The 23,317-nt window shown below is 40.2% G+C and overlaps 1 protein-coding gene and 1 pseudogene across 5 annotated transcripts in view; one reads left to right on the forward strand and one right to left on the reverse strand.

Annotated features, from left to right (window-relative positions):
• The window catches only part of MET (MET proto-oncogene, receptor tyrosine kinase), a 126,219-nt gene that overhangs the window by 50,948 nt on the left and 51,954 nt on the right, over positions 1-23,317 (forward strand). For all 5 annotated transcript variants that reach the window (XM_016956840.4, XM_063813849.1, XM_016956839.4 and 2 more), the window contains 3 exon segments: positions 8,329-8,520; positions 16,617-16,751; positions 17,519-17,692. In XM_016956840.4, the coding sequence (XP_016812329.1) occupies positions 8,329-8,520; positions 16,617-16,751; positions 17,519-17,692 (501 nt within the window).
• Positions 7,574-7,625, reverse strand: LOC112209890 (U7 small nuclear RNA; annotated as a pseudogene).

Here is a 23,317-nt window from a genome sequence, read left to right on the forward strand (position 1 = left end):
ATTGGTTATTCTAGTTATACATTCTTCTAAATTTTTTTCAAAGTTTTCAACTTCTTTGCCTTTGGTTTGAATGTCCTTCCGTAGCTCAGAGTAATTTGATCGTCTGAAGCCTTCTTCTCTCAGCTCGTCAAAGTCATTCTCCATCCAGCTTTGTTCTGTTGCTGGTGAGGAACTGCGTTCCTTTGGAGGAGGAGAGGCGCTCTGCGTTTTAGAGTTCCAGTTTTTCTGTTCTGTTTTTTCCCCATCTTTGTGGTTTTATCTACTTTTGGTCTTTGATGATGGTGATGTACAGATGGGTTTTTGGTGTGGATGTCCTTTCTGTTTGTTAGTTTTCCTTCTAACAGACAGGACCCTCAGCTGCAGGTCTGTTGGAGTACCCTGCCGTGTGAGGTGTCGGTGTGCCTCTGCTGGGGGGGGTGCCTCCCAGTTAGGCTGCTCGGGGGTCAGGGGTCAGGGACCCACTTGAGGAGGCAGTCTGCCCGTTCTCAGATCTCCAGCTGCGTGCTGGGAGAACCACTGCTCTCTTCAAAGCTGTCAGACAGGGACATTTAAGTCTGCAGAGGTTACTGCTGTCTTTTTGTTTGTCTGTGCCCTGCCCCCAGAGGTGGAGCCTACAGAGGCAGGCAGGCCTCCTTGAGCTGTGGTGGGCTCCACCCAGTTCGAGCTTCCTGGCTGCTTTGTTTACCTAATCAAGCCTGGGCAATGGCGGGCGCCCCTCCCCCAGCCTCGCTGCCGCCTTGCATTTGATCTCAGACTGCTGTGCTAGCAATCAGCGAGACTCCGTGGGCGTAGGACCCTCCGAGCCAGGTGAGGGATATGTTCTTCTGATGCGCCGTTTTTTAAGCGGGTCCGAAAAGCGCAATATTCGGGTGGGAGTGACCCGATTTTCCAAGTGCGTCCGTCACCCCTTTCTTTGATCCCTGACCCCTTGTGCTTCCCAAGTGAGGCAATGCCTCGCCCTGCTTCGGCTCGTGCATGGTGCGCGCACCCACTGACCTGCGCCCACTGTCTGGCACTCCCTAGTGAGATGAACCCGGTACCTCAGATGGAAATGCAGAAATCACCCGTCTTCTGCGTCGCTCACGCTGGGAGCTGTAGACCGGAGCTGTTCCTATTCGGCCATCTTGGCTCCGTGGATAAGCCTTAAAAGGCTCAATACTTTTAAAAAATTTCCTATAAAATCCAGAATCTATCTAGATTTTTGAGCAGCCCGTAGTGGTTGGAGGACCATGATTGTTTACTCATTTGGTCACCTAAACATCCCAAGCAATGATTTGTTCTGACAGCAGACTGATAACAGGTTTTTTTACTCCTTGGAGTCGGAAAAAAAATCAGCAAGGGAAGCTTTTGGAAGCCACCCCATAGAGCTGGAAGAGAATTTCGAAATCAATTCGCTCAACCTCTCCCTTTACAGGCAGAAAATGTGCTAGATTGGAGGTGAAGACCCTGGAGCCAGATAGCCTAGGCTTAGTCCTAGCCCTGCACTGAAGGTAATGTGAACACTCAGTGCCTCAGTTTCCTTCTAGGCTTCTTGTTCTGAGATTCCATGAATTAATATTTGTAAAATGCTTAGAACTGTGTCTAACACATTGTAAACACTAGGAACAAATGCTAAGGTCATGCAACTCATCAATGCCTCCCTGGGGTAGAACCAGCCTTGGCCCATGGGCATGCTCATTCTTCTTTTAGACAAGGCTCTTAGGCATCCCTAGAGTGTGGGTTGGCCTTCCTATGCCTATACGTAAGAAGTATGATGTAGTGTAAGGAATATAGGATTCAAAATCAACAATTAAGATTCAAATGCTAATATTTATTGACTCAACTCTCTGAATCTTAGTTTCTTCATCTGTAAAATTATAATGATCATAACAAACCCAAGTCACAGACTTGTTCAGAGGAGCAAATGAGATAATGTACTTTGAAAACCATAATCTGCAAATGTTATGTAACATTATAATTGTGAGTTCAGCAAAGCCATGAGAATGTTTCAAAACTGCTTAGGACATCAAGAAGTTGGGGTGGGGAAAATTCTTAATAGGCTTTCTCCACATCCTCATTTTCCATTTATTCATTGTTTTAAAATTTATTTTTCTTATGATATGCATATGTATATATACACAAAAGAATTATGTACAGTCCTGCATTGCTTGCATTCTGAGAAATGCATGAATAGGCAATTTTGTCATTGTACGAACATCATAGAGTGTACTTATACTAACCTAGGTGATATAGCCTACTACACACCTAGGCTGTATGGTATGACCTTTTGCTCCTAGGCAACAAACCTGTACAGCATGTTACTCTGCTGAATACTGTAGGCAATTGTAACACAATGGTAAGTATTTGTGTATCTAAATATATCTAAAGATATAAATATGTCTTTATAAGTATACAAATATATCTTTAAATATACTAGTATTTATTTATAGATACAAATGTATAAATACATCTATAGATGTACTAGTATATATATTTATAGACTAGAAAGGGCACAGTACAAATATGATATTATTAGCGGGGTGTGGTAATTCGTGCCTGTAATCCCAGCACTTTGGGAGGCTAAGGTGGGAGAATTACTTGAGCCCTGGAGTTTGAGGTTACAGTGAGCTACGATCACATCACTGCACTCCAGCATGGGTGACAGGGGTATACCCTGTCTCTCAAAAAAGAAACTAAAACAAAAAGATAGAATCTTATGGGACCACCATAATATATTCAGTCTATCACTGATTGAAATGTCATTATGCAGCACATGACTATATATATGTATATATATATACACACACACATGCATATACATATGTGTTGTGTGTGTGTGTGTGTATATATATATATATATATATATATGATATAAAACAAATACTCATATCTCTACCACCAGGCTCAAAAAGGGAATATTACCTTTGAAGTCCCCTGAATATCCCATCCTAGCAATATTCCTCCCCCTCCTGGAAAAGTGGGTAAACAACAATTGTAAGTCATGTGTTTTTCTTTCCTTTGCCTGTAGTTGGGCTACACAGGTGTGTGCCCAGAAAATATTCTTTATTGGATGCATGGGGTTTCCTTCTTGACTCAGAGATCTCAAGCTATATGGTATCTTCCTGCAGCCTTATAGTGTCCACCTTATTCTTTGTCACTATTTCCCTTTCCCAGCCAATAAAGCACATTACTTCTGTCATTCAAATGAACTCGTAAAGAGAGATTTTAGAAAAGAGTTGGTTCACCTCAGGTTCACCTGAGCAAGGAGTGGGTGTCAGTGACTGTGGAAAGTGGAGCACAGCTGCCAAAGCAGTGCAAGGACCCAAGAAATGGGAGGGTCTTGACTCGGGATAACCACTCTGAGATTCATTGGATGTCCTAGATTGTCGCCTTGCCTTACACCTTAAGGGAGAAAAGGATAAAAAGATAAGGCAGATGTGAAAGCTATACTAAGGAGCTTAGACTTTTCCTGCAGGCCTTTGGGAAGCAACTGAAGCTTTGAAGAAGGGAATGACAGCTTGAGACTGCTTCAAGGCAGAAGAGATAGGAGACCAGAAGGCCAGTGAGGAAGCACCTAGGCTGGGCCAGGGGTGCAGGTGTGGCTGGAAGGGCTGCCCAGAAGCACCACTGTGGACGAGGCTGAGCAGGACTGAGTGACTGGTTAGATATAGGAAATGCCAGAGAAGGAGAAGGTGGTGGTGACTGAAATTTCAGAGTTACCTAAATGCAAGCATGGTATGTTCATAACCAAAATAGGTAGCAAGGAGAGCTAGGTTTGAGAGCCAAGCTGATTAGTACAGAATGCGAGTGGTTATCTCTGCTGTTTCCAGAAAATAAAGATTAATTTCAGCCTTAAAGTCAGGGACTTAAATGAGATGATCTCGAAAGCCCTTTCCATTTTTGTAATTGTGCAATCCTCAGAACATTGCCCAGAATAGTAAGCAGAAGCAAAAGAAATTCAGGAGTTTGAACATAAGAGATCTCTGATGCCTGCTCCAATGGGAACTGGGCACTGTGACTGAGCCCTCGGCTCACTGAGTCTCCTCCTGAGGAGTGTGATTAAAACCTCACAGGGCTGCTGTGGGTCTTATTATACATGAAAATACCCACCTCAGTGCCTGGCACATTCTGGGTGCAGGAAAAAGTTTGATTTCCTCCCTCCCTTCCTTCCTTCCTTCCTTTTTCCTCCCTTTGTTACCATAGGAGAGAGTCAGGCTGGTTCCCTGCTGGTGCTGGTGTGAAACCTGCTCTTTAGACTCTTCTGCAGTTCCCCAAAGCAGCTACTGTCCCAGAGAACTGCTTTCTGCCAGCAATGCTCAGTTTTACCCTAAGACACGATAACTCCTGGCTTTGAGGGAAGCACAGGTAGCAAGGGGACCCCTGACAGCAAATGTGTAGTTGTTCTTCCAGCTAGGCCCCAGCCCCACCTTAAATGCCACATCCAGGCACTGTGTCTACAGTGCTGAGATAAAGCAACCCCGTCTTTTCCACACAAATGAGCAGCAAACATATTTGCTGATTATCTTTGAGGGACATAATGAATCAGACTGAGATTTAGTCATATTTGCACAATGCTTTACATCTGAGATACTGAAAGCTTAATCCAAGGTTTCCCTGTTAGTTGAAGTCCTACTGTTAGGGCTCAAAGACAGGGTGCAGCTCTGCAAGCCAGTCCCTGATGCCTTGATCCCAATCATTGAGTTTATCAGGATTCTCCATAGGAAGAGACAAGGAGCACCTCTGCTGCAGCAAATGCTGGAGTGTTAGTTTTTCCTAGAGGCTAGTGCCTCAACACCTCTTCTGCAGATCTCAGCTATGGAGAAAATGAAAAAGAAAAAAGTTAGAGTCTCCTGGCTTATGAAATTTGAATGCCACTTGAACCTGACATATTTATTTTTTAGCTCTAAATCACACAAGATCAAGAAGTTCTGCAGATCCTATTACAACATTGTGCAATGTCTCTATATTTACAAATTTTATTTGATGGGGGGGCAATAGAGACATAATTTAATCCTATTAGTTCTTGAGGAGATACTATTTAGAGATCTCACTAATTCCTGTCCTGAAGGAGAAGACTTGAAGTGTGCAATATAAATATTGCATTAACTCTAATACAGAGTTTTACATTTATGCCTTACATGTGTGCAAACAGGTGCACAGAGGCTAAAGTTCTGGTTGTATTGCTCTCCCTCCACTTACAAAAGATCAGTGAGTTCCTGCTTGCAGATTCTCTGAGGAGACCCTTAGTTTCATCTCCTCTTCATTCTTCTGCTGGCCTGATTCAGCAAGACCAACCACAAAGCAAACTGAGTAGGCAAATGGGCTTTATCTGTGGTGACTTTGCAGAAGCACTAATTTTTCAGCAGGCTGTCATTAAATGCCTACTGGGTGCTAGGCATAATACAGGGTCCTGGGGATAAAATATGATAAGACAATTCCTGTCCTCTTGTTGATAGAAGGCAGCTAGTTTGTGGTCAAAGACTCTCATTCACACCCACCAAATTGTTTTTATATCCCAGTGAATCCATTATATCTCTGGCAGCGCCACACACCAGGTCAAGTTTGAGGCTTTAAAGTTCCCAGGATGTCACCTAGACTTAGAGATGAAGAAACACTAACAAAAGAAGAAACAAGACAACCACAAAAACCTGACCCTGAAGAGCTGCCACCTCTATAATGGAATATTTCAAATGGCCTTAGATTTAAAATTGGTCTTTGCTCCTTTAAGCAGATTCCCTTAGCTCTGGCTATCTCTGCAAAATGGATGATTGATCACCAATAGAAACTTAATTATCAATTAATCGGTTGCTATCGAATTGCTGGTACATCTCAGTTATCTGCTACTCCTCAGAGTAATCCATAGTACTTTAGTGAAGAAATACTTCTAATTAAACAGGGAAATAGCACTTGCTAATATATCAGAGTAAATGACTAGACCTAAAACATTTGTATTAATTACAAGAGTCAGTGGGTTTAGCATCTCTAAGATTCTATTTGCTAATTTATTGCCACTGAAAATGAAGAAATCGTTGTTGATATATAAAATAGAGCATTTTAGGTGGTTTTTAATCATAAAAGTCAGTAGATGTAAAAACTCTGGATTGCATGTGGCAGACATTTGACCTTAAGGAATAAGGTCGCTATACAGAAGGATAACTAAACTTTTATTTGTTTGTTCTTAAACAATAAAATAATTTGAAATATACTTTGATCATTTTGTGATTATTATCATATGGGATGATAATAGAGAATTTCTTACTTCCTAATCATTTTCCTACACTTATAGTTACATACAAAGATGTAATGAAATTTGCTCTCCTTTTCTTCCAAGGTATACATCATTTTCCTTAATACTTTCTCTCGTCCCCATCGTCTACCCCAGATTTACCAATTCCCAGCTGTCTCCTCAGGACAGTCAAGAACCAAATACTCCCATTTGTCCCTTATAAACTCTTTTAACTTCCGCAATTTCTGGAAAAACAAAAAGCTTTAATAATATAGTTTTATATCTCCATACTCATCCCCCATCTACCTATAATTGATTCACTTGTTCATTCATTCAGTTAATATTTACTAAACATCTACTATGCATGATAGTTAATCAACTACTAGCAATACCATGGTGAACGAGTAGGGTCCCTGATCGCAGCAAGCTGCTTGGGAGAAGTTTCACATTATCTTATAAATCACACAAGCAAATGTTAAGTTGCAGCTTGTAACTATGTTACAGCTATGCTGTGGGTACACAGGTAAATGATATTATGAGAATCTACACTGGAAGCATTTGACTTAGATAGTGGGGTCAGGGCAGGCCTCCTGAAGAAATGGTGATAAGCTAAGATCTGAAGGAGACGTAGGAGTTAACAAGGTGAATGAAGGTGGAAGGAGCATTTCAAGCAGGGAAATAGCATCTGCAGAGGCCCTTAATGGGAGAACACGTGACATATTTGGAGCGCTGAAAGAAGGTCTGCTCGCTGGAGCACTAAGAACACAGATCTGGAGAAGTTGGGCAGGGGCCGGATGATGGGAAGGGAGACATACAGACCATGTTAAAAAAATGTTGTTCTTTATCCTAACAGCAATGGGGAAGCATTGAGTGTTTTAAATAGAGAGGGATATGGTCAGATTTGTGTTTGAAAAAGAAAATCCTGCTGCAGTGTGAAGAACAGATCACCTGGCAAGGGTAACAGTGGATGTGGTGGGTCTAGTTAGGAAGCCGCCGCAGTAGTCCAGGAAGGAGTGAGGTGGCTAGGATGAAAATTGGGAGGAAGGGCATGAAGGAGAAGACTGGATGAGTCTAGGAGGCATTTAGAAATGAAATTGTTGGGAATTGGTGATGGACTGTATATGGGGACGGAGGGAGAGGGAGGAATTGGGGATGACACTTAGATTTCTGACTTGTGCACCTGGAGGAATGGTAGAGCCATTCACTGAGGTGTGTAGTATCCTAAGATCAGGCAGGGGGAAGATTGTGGTTTCTAAGATGGGCGTGTTGTTGAGTCTGAGGTCTCTGAGACATGTGAATGGAGATACTTGAGTGATGTTATCTACAAGTGCTGGGCTCTTTGTTTGTTTGTTTTGTTTTTATTGCATGGGAGGTCTTCCAGAAAACCTGCTAGACAAATTCTAAAGGAAATATAACACTCATGCTGGGTTCTATTATGACAGATTTATATAAACTAGCTTGTTTAATAGTTACACAAGCTCTATAAGGTAAGTACTATTTTTTTTAGTTCTCTCTATTTTACAGATTAGGGGGAATAAAACACAGAAATTACATGATTTTCTGAATACAGAAAGATTATTACATAAAGCAAGTAAGCATTAGGGGCCAGGATGTGATGCAAGCACTTGGGTCAGTGCTCTGTGGCCTCCCAGTGAGTTATCCGTTAACCACCACTCCCTACCATCTCTCTGCACAAGAATGCACAAAGGCACACATTTAAAAATATAATGTCAGAACATGCCTCTAACATTTATTATTATTCCAGTTGAAATTCATCTCATCAGACTTGCCTGCTAGAAGCATTACCTTTGTGTCAAGGGCTGAGACATTTAAAAGTTTTGTTTTTCTTATAATAGCAGCAGCTAAGTTCCATTTTTAGGCGTGCACATATTGAACCATGGTGTGAATTGCGATAGTAAGGTTTTAGAGTCTATAAATAATGCCTAGTGAAATTGGAGCCATTCAGTCCCTAGAAATATTTATGCCTATCTGTGGCTATTTGTCTATTTGCATGATTATCCTTGCCATTCTCCTCCAGGCTCTGAAAAGACACACTGAAAGGTTTCTTACCAGCTTGTTCATGTCTGGATTCACATTAACTCTATGACCATATTTTATTCCAGACACTTCTGAGAAATTCATCAAGCTGTGAAGCGCGCCGTGATGAATATCGAACAGAGTTTACCACAGCTTTGCAGCGCGTTGACTTATTCATGGGTCAATTCAGCGAAGTCCTCTTAACATCTATATCCACCTTCATTAAAGGAGACCTCACCATAGCTAATCTTGGGACATCAGAGGGTCGCTTCATGCAGGTAAGTGCTTTCTGAGAGTAGCTGTGTCTGTTCTATCTGGTATTGTGCAATTAATTTGTTTTCGTTTTTGCAGTAAGGTATTTGCAAATACTGTAAAGTCCAAATCATAGTAGAAACTGGAACACAGACTGAAAGCCAAACAATGAAGCCTGGTCCACTTTCTGTTGAATGTGTGGTCTCTTTTTATTAAGGTCTTGAAACTTTCAGTTTGAATCTGTTTGCTTTAATTTTCTCGTCCAGAATGGTGTGGGGTTTTTTTTTCCATTCATAATTTCTGTCACATGATTGGAAAATAAAATGAAACAATTAAAGCACTTCTAGACAATTTTTTTTTTTTTTATTTCAAGGGAAGCTACAGATCAAAGGAGAGCTATTGTGTGAACCATCCTTCTCCATGAGAAGAAACATTCACATCACTGAGAAATATTGGCAGGAGTTAGGAAGGGACAACATTATCATCAAAATCCCATTGTAACTCAAGCTCTCCTGATTCTGTAAAATGGTAGGGTTGGATGCAAATAAGTTCAAATACAAAAAAAATCCAGATTTTATTAAGAAATGGTTTTAATGGATAGCAACAGTATTTCTGTACAAAAAAAGTTTCCATTTCAACTTACTGTGTTTCCTAGAAACAAGAACCATAGCACTTTGCAGAAATTAAAATACTCTCTTGTTGGGTTAGTTTTTGCTGTTTTGTAGTTATTGGTGCTTTTAACATGAGTTGTTGGTAGATTCTTGATGAGGGAAGAATGACAATAGCATCTATGGAAATCTTGAACTTCTGTGAATACTAGAAATTTCTTTTAAAGGGAGATTTCGTAATTGTCTGATGTAGTTAGTACCCTCATCAGACAATAACCTCTAGTAAACCAACTGAGAATGATAAGCTTTTCCTATAACTTGCCTGTCTATACATCCTATATGTGTATTCTTCTACAAAACATTTTTTTAATTACCATTCTCTTTATAGCAACCTGGATATTGATCATTGCCATATTTTAAAACCTGTAAGTTATGTTTTTCTTGTACTAAAGGGCATGGTGGAATTTTTTCAAGGTCAAAAACCATGTAAATAAAACCTTCCTAGCTCAAAACTAATCATACAGGTCCTGTTATCTAATTATTCCCCTAGTAATCTCCCTTCTTTTGCTTCACAGTGAACTACGCCTTTTCTCCCCCTTTCCTCTGTCCATTCCACTGTGCTTGTTTATCCAACTCATCCATCTTGACCATTTAATTCTATCCTTAACTTCTCAAACCTGAAGGAGGGAAGCCCCGCCCCTCCCACAGAGACATGCACTCTAATGGATTTGAAATATGCTCATATCTATTATGTGTAAAATGTGTAGTATTGTTCTGTTTATACATGTTTTTAATTTACATCAATGGCATTCTATACAATTGCAAAAATACAAAGAAGGACTAGAAAAGCTGGCATCTATTGATTTCCTAATGTGTTCATTATGTTGATTTGCCCCCTTTTATCTTTATTTCTGCTTTCTTTTTTTTTTCAAAATCGTCCATTACCTCACCAATCCAGTTGTGTATGAATAAGCTTTTTATGATTACTTTAGCTCCGACTTTTTTTAACATCAAAAGTTCCCTGGCCTATTTCCACATTCTAAAATTGTAATACAATTCCTTATTTAAATATGTTGCTTTATTAACTGAGTAAATTCTGCTGTGTGACAGTCAATTGCCTGAGGGATATGTCACGCATCAGTCTCATTATAGAAACGCTGTAGCAAATGTTTTATTCTTGTCTCCTAGCCTTTGTGTAAAAGAAACTATATTTTGCCCATTAACTATGCATCCAAAACAAAAGGTAAAAAAAATGCTTATTTTATGAAAAGTACTGGTATCACTGATTTTTTTTAAAAGTGGCTTTTAATTTATCAAATAAGTATCAAGAACTACCTAACTTTGCTTTACTATACAAACGAATGAAGCAAAGGAAACAGTGACACAGAACTTACCTTTAAGAAATTAAATTTTAGTAGGAAAGATACCTGATAATAATAGTACCTACAGACAAAGGGCTATTCGAAACCACAGAGAATCTATTTCTCTGACGCTTGCCTAAGAGAATTTCATTCCATTAAATTTTATAAAGAAACCTAAAGCATTTGAAGGATCAAACAATCAACATCACTGAAGTCCATATATTTACAGTAAATAATAGTGGGGGAGGAGTCAGGAGTGGAGCACAGATACGGCAACCTCCCACTTTAATCTGTCAGAGCAGTGACTTCCTACAAAGTTCTGTAAATGTTTTGACTGCACCACAGTGTTAAATGTATGGCTAGGCCTGAGTTTCTACAACTCGTGTTTTAGTAAATACGATGAAGTTTCTGTTACAAAATAGAATGGACATTTTTTTTCCCCCAAAGACAGCTGCCCTACACAAAAGGGAACAGAAAAATGATTTTACTTCCTTCCTACCCTGAAGCCTAATGGCAAAGTTGCTTTGCAAATTTTTTTCTCCCAAGAGTTTGCAGCTGTTTCTGTCTTTCCTATTGTGCTTATGTTCAGCTCTGGCTGGGAACACAAGCTACAGCCCCAGCTGTTGGGTGCAAAGTGAATCAGGTATTTCACAGTGGTCATTTGATTAGAAAGAATTATATTGTTTAGCTAACAATATTTTGTGTATGGCAGGGAAGACATTTTTGACATGTTCCTAACATTTAATGATGTGTAACTTATCTTGTACAGGTGCAGCTATATCTGAAAATACTGATGCACACATATATTTAAGTCTCAATATCTGTAGAGCCATGTCCATGTAGATGAAGATTTAAAAACAATTTTTATTTGCATGATCACTCTCTTGGGATACTTCAAAGTAAAATAGTAGGATAAGCAATGTTTGAGATAGTGTAAGTGAACAATGAGAACGTGCCTTCTTACAAACTGGGGAAGGAGATGTAGAACAGAGTCAGACTTGGGAACATTAACACAGTGTACACAGCTACGTGGGAGAGGGAAGAGGGATTCTCATGAAGATCACAGGACTAATCACAGGGATTGTTCACGTCTCCCTTCTGAGCGCCTCGTCTAATCTACATCCAAAACAATGCTTCCTTGATTTTTTTTAGCAGCACTTGTATAAGGCTTTTAATCTCTAAATGCAAAGCATTGCTATTAAAATATTTGTGCATGACTGTCAGGCCAGGGAGAGTGAGTGGATCAGGGATGTGAGAGGAGGTGGGGAGGCCCTTTCAAGAATTGTTTCAAGTTCAGCTCCACAAATACTCACTGGGCAACTACTATGTGCACTACACTGTGCCTGCTTCCAATGGCCACGGCCTGGGCACTGTCACTGCTGCTACTGGGCTCCGTGGTTCCATCCTAGCTCTTCCCGCATGCCCCTTTCCCCTCTCCAAGTTCCTAAATGTTGTTACCACCCACTCATCACTCCTGTTCTCTTCTACCTCTTAACTGGACTTGTTGGATCTTAAGTAAGAAACCCAAGGAGGTAGAGATCACCTAAAAAGATGTCCCGTGTTCAAGATCATTACTTATGACCACTACTTAAAGGATTGTGTTAGTAATCAGTGAACCTAAGAATAATTACTCACTTCCAATAAGAAAAATTTGTTTATCTGTTGACCTCCTGTCTTCAAATTCCTTCAGTTCCCGTGCCCCCATCGTGGCATGTCAGTGCTTTCTGTGAGAAGCCTGTAGTATGCATCATGTTTGGAATTACTGCCAGTTTAGAGTATGTAGATGCAGATCCCCAATTCGTCAATGTTGTGAACATCTGGCAGAGACACAGCTGAAGGAAGCTTCAACTTGAACAATGATTCTCTTTAGGGATTTCTAACTTACCCATCTCTTTTATAAAATAATCAGATAAAAATATTATCTGCTTTTTTGTGTGTGTACATCATTAACTTAGTTTTAACCCTAAAGAATGTTAGCTTTGGCTTTTTTTTTTTTTTTTTCACAGTGTCTCGCTCTGTTGCCCAGGCTGGAGTGCAGTGGCGCAATCTTGGCTCACTGCAACCCCCACCTCCAGGATTCAAGCAATTCTTGTGCCTTAGCCTCCTGAGTAGCTGGGATTACAGGCACGTACCACCATGCCCTGCTAATTTTTGTACTTTTAGTAGAGATGGGTTTTTCGCCATGTTGGCCAGGCTGGTCTAGAAATCCTGGCCTCAAGTGATCTGCCCACCTTGGCCTCCCAAAGTGCTGGGATTACAGGTATGAATCACCGTGCCCAGAAGGTTTGGTATATTTCTTTAGAGGAAAATACACTCAAGAGTTCTGAAATTTCTTTTGTGTAAGAAAGAACTTTTTATAAATAATAATTTCAGTTATGTCCATAACTAAAAATCAAGGATTCCATTTATATGAAATATCTAGAATAGGAAAACCTATAGAGATAGAAAGTAGATTAGTGGTAGTCAAGGGCTAAGAGGATATGGGGAGACTGGGAATGACAGCTAAGGGGTGTGGGGCTTCTTTTTGAGATAATGAAAGCATTCTACAACCCTGTCTCAAAAAAAAAAAAATGTAAAACCGTTCAATTGTCCACTTTAAAAACAATGGGGGAGGTATACAGAAACTGCATACAAACATCTTATGTTAAATTGTATTTATCATTCTTAAAATTTAATTCTATTAATAAAACAGTTTAATTAAAGATAAAACTGTATATGGGAGGTAAGGAGATATGGCCTTTACATATTTGTGGATATCTCACACAAAGTTACTTTGTTCAGGTTTACAGATTTGGGGGCCTAGCCACAACAGTTTTATTTGTACATGTATTTCTTCCCCATGTCCTATCTACAAGGGGCTATGTGAGATCAAAACCACAACCATTCAGTAAATTCAGATTCTGCCCTGTCCCAAATGTATTAGTCCTGTATTTTCAAGGCCATTAAAGAAAAAATATTCTGTGACCTAAATACTAAAGATTCATTGTTGAATAGTAGGAACTCAAAGATAATTGTTGGTCTTCTATTTTATGTGAATTCTTCTAAGATTCCCAGGTTATTTATCATAAGAATTACATTTACATGCCAAATTTAGTTCTGTTCCTAGAAATATCTCCATGACAACCAAAAGGAACTCCTAATTTCTGGCACACATTGCTTCAGGGGTATTTTGAGAGTTAAAGTGGTTAATCGATTATTTAGAATCCTAGCAATAAGAGAAAGAAAAGAATTAAGGGTAGAAAAACATTTATAGCAGTAGGTATCCCTGCAGAGAACGGGCTAATGATCAACTAAAAAGGCATTTGCATCTGTGGTACAACCTCTGCGCAAAATTCCAAATGGCATTCTCACTTCCAAGTCACCTCACTTTTCCATGTGCCTTCCTGTCTTCTCATCTTCATCCCATTTTCCATAGCAAGCAACACTCATGCTAACTCATGATCAAAAGTAGAGCTTGGCGGAGTGTGCTAGTAACATTTTCTCTATGCCATCAAAAACTAGTTAGATGCAGAGACTTTCTCCTTAGGCACACTTAACTTGTGCAGCAAAAATTACTGAAACACGGAGTAACTGGTGAGGCAAATATATTGTGAAATTTGTTTTAGTACTTTTACTCACGAGTGGCTCTTGGGAGCTCAGAGTTGAAGCTTTTTCAATGGTATTTACTCTGGTGCTCCAAGAGCCTAGCAGTTGAGTGTTTAAGAGGTCAAGCACATGGATTCTGGCCTCAGATAAAGCTCTGTGGAAATCTGACTCTTGTACTTTCTAGCTGAAATTCTATGTTGTATTTTTTTTTAAGGAAAATAATAGTACCTACCTTATAGGAGTATTGTGAGGAGTAAATAAAATCTCCATTTAAAGCACTTAGCACAATATGTGACTCAGTTACCTGTTATGAAAGTACCATACATTTGGTGCTTTTCAGACAAAGCTTTTTAACAGAGGATACACTTATCAATCAATCCAAGTCCAGAGGTGCAAAGAGCTTCCGAAAAGAAAGAGAAAGGTTAATTCTTTCTGGGAAAGGACTATCTGGATGGGCTTCAGATATTTCATAAAGTCAAAGATGATGACCTAGTAATTAAGAAGGGATTGCTTATTATACATTCGGGAAATGGTATTAAAAAGAGCAAGAAGGTAGGAGAAAAAAAGGGCTCTAGGAGGTGATTGTTATGTAGCCGGTCTAAGTAGAACGGAGGAAACCAGGGAGACAGATACAAAATGCAGATGTCCATGGCAAGGTTCATAGTGATGAGTAATCTTCAGTGAAGTGCAAAGCATAGAATGAGATGGAAAACAAAGTCAGGGTATTAAGACAGACTGGTGTTCTGTGTTGCTTTTGACCTGTGTGTGAGAAAAGGAGTTTTTTTGCTTTTGTGTTTTTGTTTTTGTTTTGTTTTTTGTTTTACCTTTGCAGTTTGAAGTGATTGGCAACAGCCAAAGAAATATGGGTGGTATTGGGCAGGAGTATAGGAAAAATGAGACGTGATGAGCCCAGAAGGGAGTTAAGATTGCAAAATTGGGTAACCAAAATCTGGAGAATTTGTAATAGAAGCTTTAGAAGTCTAACATCTGATATTCTGCTTGTAACCAGTACCCAAAGGGAGGTGGGACTGGTTGAATTTCTGTTCACTTTGCCTGCAAAGGTCACCAATACCTATTGGGCCCTAACTTTAGGAAATAACAATAGTTTCCAACCTTTCCCATCCTGACCAAGTGACCCTTGATCCATCACTTAACTTCTGTGCAAATATAACCACCCTTTTTAATGGAGATGTTTTGAAAGTGTTGAGTGTTTAGGGTAGAACAAGCATTAGAGCACAAATGTCATGTTGTTTAACTTTTACGGCTGTATGTGAGCTTGGTTAGTTTCTCTATCAACAATCCACTCTCTGAGAACAAATTAGGTACTTTGAGAATCTTCCCAAATTGCTTCGGGATACTTGGCTCCTTTGTTATGCTGAATAAAAAATTTACAATTGTTCCCCAGAACATTTATATGTTGTATGTGTTTGTTAGAGTACAAAGCAATTAATTATTGCTGTAATTTTCATTCCCATTATACGAATGAGAAAGCTGAGGTAGAGGGAGTGACTATGTAATCGTAATCTCACAGATGTCCATGTTTGTCCTGTGATTTCATACCCATCGCGAGTAAATGCGTGTTCAATGCAATGTAAAAGGCTATTAGAGATGTTGGGCAATTTCACAAAGTAGATTTCAAGTCTAGGGCTGTGCTGAGCCTCCTCCACCTTCATGTATATGCAACCCAGTGGCCTACTTAAGAGTGAAAGTTTCTCTGAGAACTCCAACACCCTCCTAAAAATCTAAGTGTTCATGTAAGATAATCATTTGGATTTTATCCCAATTGTTGTCAATTATGCTCTGAACTTTATTATTACTGGGTTCTAGGAACAGGACAGATGGAAATTAGATAGCTGGGAAACATCCCAAATTTTAAAAACCTGAAAGCAAAAATGACATCAATCATCAAACCTCATTTCCCAGGCATTGTTAAAACCATCAGGCCTTATTTTAAAGCCAGACCAAGAAGCAGAGTTTTATAATCCAAGTAATAATATATTGTGGGACAGTGGTTTATAAAAAAATACAACACATCATTTCAAAGTAGCTGGGGGCCTGTTTTGACCTGAAAAGATCTATAAATATGGCTTAAGAGTAGCACAGCTGGAACTAGCTCCAGTATTCCAGACTCCGCGTCCACTACTCTTAACCATTACATCAAGGGAAACTGCCTGGCAGGGAGGATTAAGAGGATATATTTAAAAAATAATCCAGATTCATTGTAGCATGTGTGGTGTCTTCCTTCTGGAGAGAGTTTTGGTTCCTCCATTTCCCAATACAATTGCAGGGATTTGTCTGTATGTGCTGCCAATTGATTGAAAGATCTCTTTCCCTTGAAACCATTAAAAGATCATAGGCAAAGTCTGTCTTGGGGGTTCAGATAATTTGGCTTCAAGGCAAGAGATTAGAAGATGACATATTGATTTACAATGAGGGGAACTGTTGGGTCTTCAGTTCAAACACCCACAAGCCCTGCTAATCTGTTATTACCATTATCATCTACATTTTCCACTTATATTTAAACTGAGCTTGTTGGAATAAGGATGTTATAACTTTTTTGCTGTTTAGGTTGTGGTTTCTCGATCAGGACCATCAACCCCTCATGTGAATTTTCTCCTGGACTCCCATCCAGTGTCTCCAGAAGTGATTGTGGAGCATACATTAAACCAGAATGGCTACACACTGGTTGTCACTGGGAAGAAGGTAAGCTGTTCCCACAGGGAATTTCCATAGATGTGGTTTTTCCCAAATGCATATTTACAACCAGTGTCACTTGGCCCTTTATAATGTCTCTCTTCATCTTAAATTTACCCCTCCTCCATTAAGTTCTTTAGTGAGTATTCCAGAGATCTTCTGAAATCTAGTTAATTTGTTCTCCAAGAAAGACTAGACCTAAGGGAGGTCTTTTTCAAAACTTCTCCTTTTGTCCTATATTTCTCAACAAGAAAAATAAACACACAGAATGAGAATTACAGTCCTAATGACAGAGCTCTAGTGCAGGCAGATAAATCCTGGAAATGTACATTGGAATCCGACTCCAACCAATAATCCCTTTTCTCCTAGAGAAGAAAGTGCATCTTGATGCCAGAATGACATGCAACCTTACTTAGAATTTTCCAGAGATTCAAGTGTGTTTTCCCAGCACTTAAATTATACTCTCTTGTTATTTTAAAATCATCTCAGACAGGGCACAATGTCCCTACTATGTAGAACCTCTAACATTGTGTGGCAATGCTATGCTCACTGGACAATAATGTTACTTTTTCACATACCTGCTAACAATAAAGGAAAGGAAGGAATCAGATTTTTAAATTTTTAATCACTGTTATGACAGGATTTGCACACATAGTTGCTAAGTCTAGAAAATTCCATCAAATGATATTTACATGTACCTTTTGTGTACTTACTTTATAATTAATGAACAAACTAGATACCCCTCTGGAAGCTCTTTCCACCCCTTCTCTTCACAGATCACGAAGATCCCATTGAATGGCTTGGGCTGCAGACATTTCCAGTCCTGCAGTCAGTGCCTCTCTGCCCCACCCTTTGTTCAGTGTGGCTGGTGCCACGACAAATGTGTGCGATCGGAGGAATGCCTGAGCGGGACATGGACTCAACAGATCTGTCTGCCTGCAATCTACAAGGTAGGAATCTCTAACAGCTGGCATACATGTTTTTGTTTGGTGGTTTTTTTTTTTTTTTGGTTTGTTTTGTTTTGTTTTTTGTCTTCTTAGATACAAATCCCACTAATGAAAAAAAATTTAAAAATCAATTTACTCATTTAGCTGTGAGTCATCAGCTAAATCACCATCTCTCTCTTGGCTTTATCCCTCGGGCAGGGAGGGGGTGGTGTTTGGGCATCCCCCCGAGTCCTGCACCTGAAGTGCTTGCTTCACATTGTCTAGGTTCTCTCCCTGGGCAGCTGCTCACCTTTAGTGCCGTGTGAATAAAAGAGTGGTGGTGAATAAGCAACAGTGCTCCCCATTTTCTCACACTGGGGCCTGTTCCCTCCTGACTCACCCACTCTCTGATTCCTCGCCACTTCCTATATAGGCCAAGTGCCCAGACATGAGCCTCCATCACAGAAACAGATCTGCTCATGGCATATCCTGGAACCCTGAGCTGAATCCTGCAAACTGGTGATCCCTGCCATGCTTGGGCACACAGGACAGTTTTCTTCCTGTCCGATGCATAGATGGTGGCCTTGTCTGTTCACAGATGAGACTGAAGATTATTTCCTGGGGTGAGGTGGGAGGCAAGTGGAGGGTCAACACCCATGGGTGGCTGTGAGTCTTCCTTCAGTGTTCCCAGAAAAAAAAGCAAAGGCTCAACGGATGACTATACTAACATCTATACTTCTATAAGCCATGCCACTCTTTAATTCATTCCAAAAATATTTATTGAGTGCATACCATTTAGCAGGCTGCCCTCTAGTCCCTGAGGAGATATAGTCCAGAACAAGACGAGCACATCTCTTGCTGATAGAGAACTCAGTTTCTGGCAATGGACATTGGCTCTAACATTGCAGCCATGCTAACTGTGTTGCCTTATTTGCTTAAGCATATATTCGGCACTATGAAAATCTTCACGCAATTTTAAAAAATTTCTTAGTCCAAAACATCTTGCTTAAAAACACTTCCCTGGTGAGAACCCAATGTGTATTTTTCTCTGTGTGCATGTAGAAAAGTTGGACTTTAGTAAATAGTTCTTATGAAAGATTCAAGTTAAAGGTCTCGGTCACCTGGTTCATGCCCAAGTAAACAAAATGTGCGAGTCAGAACAAGAACCACCCCCAAGTGCATGGCTGTTTTCATTTAGTTACGGTTTGGAGCAAGATTTCTAGTGGGTGACTGGGTTTTAAACCAAGTTATTTTCTGTTAGGTGTGACACAGTTATTAAGACTTAGCTTGATTGACCAGAGAATAAACTAAAGACAGTGACAAAACAAACTTAAATCTATATTGTAGTATTTGTGTACTTTTTTGTTGTTCGGTATACTTTTGGAACCGTATGCAATTTTATACTTTTATAAACAAACAACTTCAGCAATTTGAGACACTAGGAATCTGAACTCTGCTATTCCATGAAATAGATATGGAAAATATATGTGTGTGTGCCCATGCAATTAAATCACAACAATTTCATTTCAAAAATAACCCAGCTGGTATTTTAAGTAAAGAAAATGGTTTGATAACCTGTACAAATGAAACATTTAATTTTTACTAATGTGCTTCCTTTTACTAAGCATAAAAGCTATACTAAAATGCTTAAAAATAAAGTAAATATTTCAGAATTTTCTGGAACCAGAGAATCTCTTGCAATATTTAAATGTCCCTCCTCTCTCACCCTTCTTAACTCTAGCATTCTATAGTTGATGATTCTCAAAGGTTGCGTGCTACCATGCACAAGTCAGTGAGGCTTAAGCTGCAGTTGGGAAGGCAGGGCAGCTGAGTCCATAAATCCCTCTAGGTTCATAGTTGTTAGGAAGATTTCATGCTGCACCAAACTGTGACAGTTAGCATTCTTCCTGCAAAACATAAGACAGACTCGAGGTGGCTGTTAAGATGGCCGAGTAGGAACAGCTCCGGTCTGCAGCTCGCAGCAAGATCAGTGCAGAAGGCAGGTGATTTCTGCATGTCCAACAGAGGTACACGGCTCATCTCATTGGGACTGGTTAGACAGTGGGTGCAGCCCACAGAGGTTAAGCTGAAGCAAAGTGGGATGTTGCCTCACCTGGGAAGGGCAAGGGATTGGGGAACTCCCTCCCCTAGCAAAAGGAATCCTTGAGGGACTGTGTTCTGAGGAACAGTGCATTCCGGCCCAGATACTACACTTCCCTACGGTTTTGGCAACTAACAGACCAGGAGATTCCCTCATTTGCCTACACCACCAGGACCCTGGGTTTGAAGCACAAAACTGGGCAGCCATTTGGGCAGACACCAAGCAGGAGTTTTTTTTCATACCCCAGTGGTGCCTGGAATGCCAGCAAGACAGAACCATTCACTCCCCTGGAAAGGGGGCTGAAGCCAGGGAGCCAAGTGGTCTAGCTCAGTGGATCCCACCCCTACAGAACCCAGCAAGCTAAGATGCACTGGCTTGAAATTCTCACTGCCAGCACAGCAGTCTGAAGTTGACCTGGGATGCTGGAGCTTGGTGCAGGGAGGGGTGTCCACCATTACTGAGGCTTGAATAGGCTTTTTTCCCCTCACACTGTAAAGGGTACAGCTTCAGCAGACTTAAACATTCCTGCCTGCTGGCTCTGAAGAGAGCAGCAAATCTCCCAGCACAGTGCTCTAGCTCTGCTAAGGGACAGATTGCCTCCTCAAGTGGGCCCCTGACCCCTGTGCCTCCTGACTGGGAGACACCTCCCAGCAGGGGTCGACAGACACCTCACACAGGAGAGCTCCGGCTGGCATCTGGTGGGTGCCCCTCTAGGATGAAGCTTCCAGAGGAAGGAATAGGCAGCAATCTTTGCTGTTCTACAGCCTCTGCTGGTGATACCCTGGCAAACAGGGTCTGGAGTGGACCTCCAGCAAACTCCAGAAGACCTGCAGCAGTGAGGCCTGACTGTTAGAAGAAAAACTAACAAACAGAAAGGAATAGCATCAACATAAACAAAAAGAACGTCCACACAAAAACCCTATTCAAAGGTCACCAACATCAAAGACCAAAGGTTGATAAATCCATGAAGATGAGGAAAAACCAGCGCAAAAAGGCTGAAAATTCCAAAAACCAGAACACCTCTTCTCCTCCAAAGGATCACAACTCCTTGCCAGCAAGGAAACAGAATTGGACAGAGAATGAGTTTAACAAATTGACAGCAGCAGGCCTCAGAATTTGGGTAATAACAAACTCCTCCAAGCTAAAGGAGCATGTTCTAACCCAATGCAAGGAAGCTAAGAACCTTGAAAAAAAAGCTAGAGGAATTGCTAACTAGAATAACCGTTCAGAGAAAAACATAAATGACCTGATGGAGCTGAAAAACACAGCATGAGAACTTCATGAAGCATACACAAGTATCAATAGCCAAATCAATCAAGTGGAAGAAAGGATGTCAGAGATTGAATATCAACTTAATGAATATCAACTTAATGAAATAAAGTTTGGAGACAAGATTAGAGAAAAAAGAATGAAAAGGAATGAACAAAACCTCCAAGAAATATGCGACTATGTGAAAAGACCAAACCTACATTTGATTGGTGTACCTGAAAGTTACAGGGAGAATGGAACCAAGATGGAAAACACTCTTCAGAATATTATCCAGGAGAACTTCCCCAACCTAGCAAGACAGCCCAACATTCAAATTCAGGAAATACAGAGAACACCACAAAGATACTCCTCAAGAAGAGCAACACCAAGACACATAATAGTCAGATTCACCAAGGTTGCAATGAAGGAAAAAATGTTAAGGGCAGCCGGAGAGAAAAGTCGGATTACCCACAAAGGGAAGCCCATCAGACTAACAGTGGATCTCTCTGCAGAAACCCTACAAGCCAGACACAAGACAGGGATGCCCTCTCTCACCACTCCTATTCAACATAGTGTTGGAATTTCTGGCCAGGACAAACAGGCAGAAGAAAGAAATAAAGGGTATTCAATTAGGAAAAGAGGAAGTCAAATTGTCCCTGTTTGCAGATGACATGATTGTATATCTAGAAAACTCCATCGTCTCAGCCCAAAGTCTCCTTAAGCTGATAAGCAACTTTAGCAAAATCTCAGGATACAAATTCAATGTGCAAAAATCACAAGCATTTTTATACACCAATAACAGACAAACAGAGAGCCAAATCATGAGTGAACTCCCATTCACAATTGCTTCAAAGAGAAGAAAATACCTAGGAATCCAACTTACAAGGGATGTAAAGGACCTATTCAAGGAGAACTACAAACCACTGCTCAATGAAATAAAAGAGGATACAAACAAATGGAAGAATATTCCATGCTCATGGATAGGAAGAATCAATATCATGAAAATGGCCATTCTGCCCAAAGTAATTTATAGATTCAATGCCATCCCCATCAAGCTACCAATGACTTTCTTCACAGAATTGGAAAAAACTACTTTAACGTTCATATGGAACCAAAAAAGGGCCTGCATTGTCAAGTCAATACTAAGCCAAAAGAACAAAGCTGGAGGCATCATGCTACCTGACTTCAAACTATACTACAAGGCTACAGTAACCAAAACAGCATGGTACTGGTACCAAAACAGAGATATAGATCAATGAAACAGAACAGAGCCCTCAGAAATAATACCACACATCTACAACTATCTGATCTTTGATAAACCTGACAAAAACAAGGTATGGGGAAAGGATTCTCTATTTAACAAATGGTGCTGGAAAAACTGGCTAGCCATATGGAGAAAGCTGAAACTGGATCCCTTCCTTACACCTTATACAAAAATTTATTCAAGATGGATTAAAGATGTAAATGTTAGACCTAAAACTATAAAAACCTGAGAAGAAAACCTAGGCAATACCATTCAGGACATAGGCATGGGCAAGGACTTCACGTCTAAAACACCAAAAGCAATGGCAACAAAAGCCAAAATTGACAAATGGGATCTAATTAAACTAAAGAGCTTCTGCACAGCAAAAGAAACTACCATCAGAGTGAACAGGCAACCTACAGAATGGGAGAAAATTTTTGCAATCTACTCGTCTGACAAAGGGCTAATATCCAGAATCTACAAAGAACTCAAACCAATTTACAAGAAAAAAACTAACAACCCCATCAACAAGTAGGCAAAGGATATGAACAGACACTTCTCAAAAGAAGACATTTATGCAGTCAAAAGACACATGAAAAAATGCTCATTATCACTGGCCATCAGAGAAATGCAAATCAAAACCACAATGAGATACCATCTCACACCAGTTAGAATGGCAATCATTAAAAAGTCAAGAAACAATATGTGCTGGAGAGGATGTGGAGAAATAGGAACACTTTTACACTGTTGATGGGACTGTAAACTAGTTCAACCATTGTGGAAGACAGTGTGGTGATTCCTTAGGGATCTAGAACTAGAAATACCTTTTGACCCAGCTGTCCAATTACTGGGTATATACCCAAAGGATTATAAAGCATGCTGCTGTAAAGACACATGCACACGTATGTTTATTGCAGCACTATTCACAATAGCAAAGACTTGGAACCAACCCAAATGTCCAACAATGATAGACTGGATTAAGAAAATGTGGCATATATACACCATGGAATACTATGCAGCCATAAAACAGGATCAGTTCATGTCCTTTGTAGGGACA

The sequence above is a fragment of the Pan troglodytes genome, chromosome 6 (genome assembly GCF_028858775.2).
Source record: "Pan troglodytes isolate AG18354 chromosome 6, NHGRI_mPanTro3-v2.0_pri, whole genome shotgun sequence".
Classification (NCBI taxonomy): Eukaryota; Metazoa; Chordata; class Mammalia; order Primates; family Hominidae; genus Pan; species Pan troglodytes.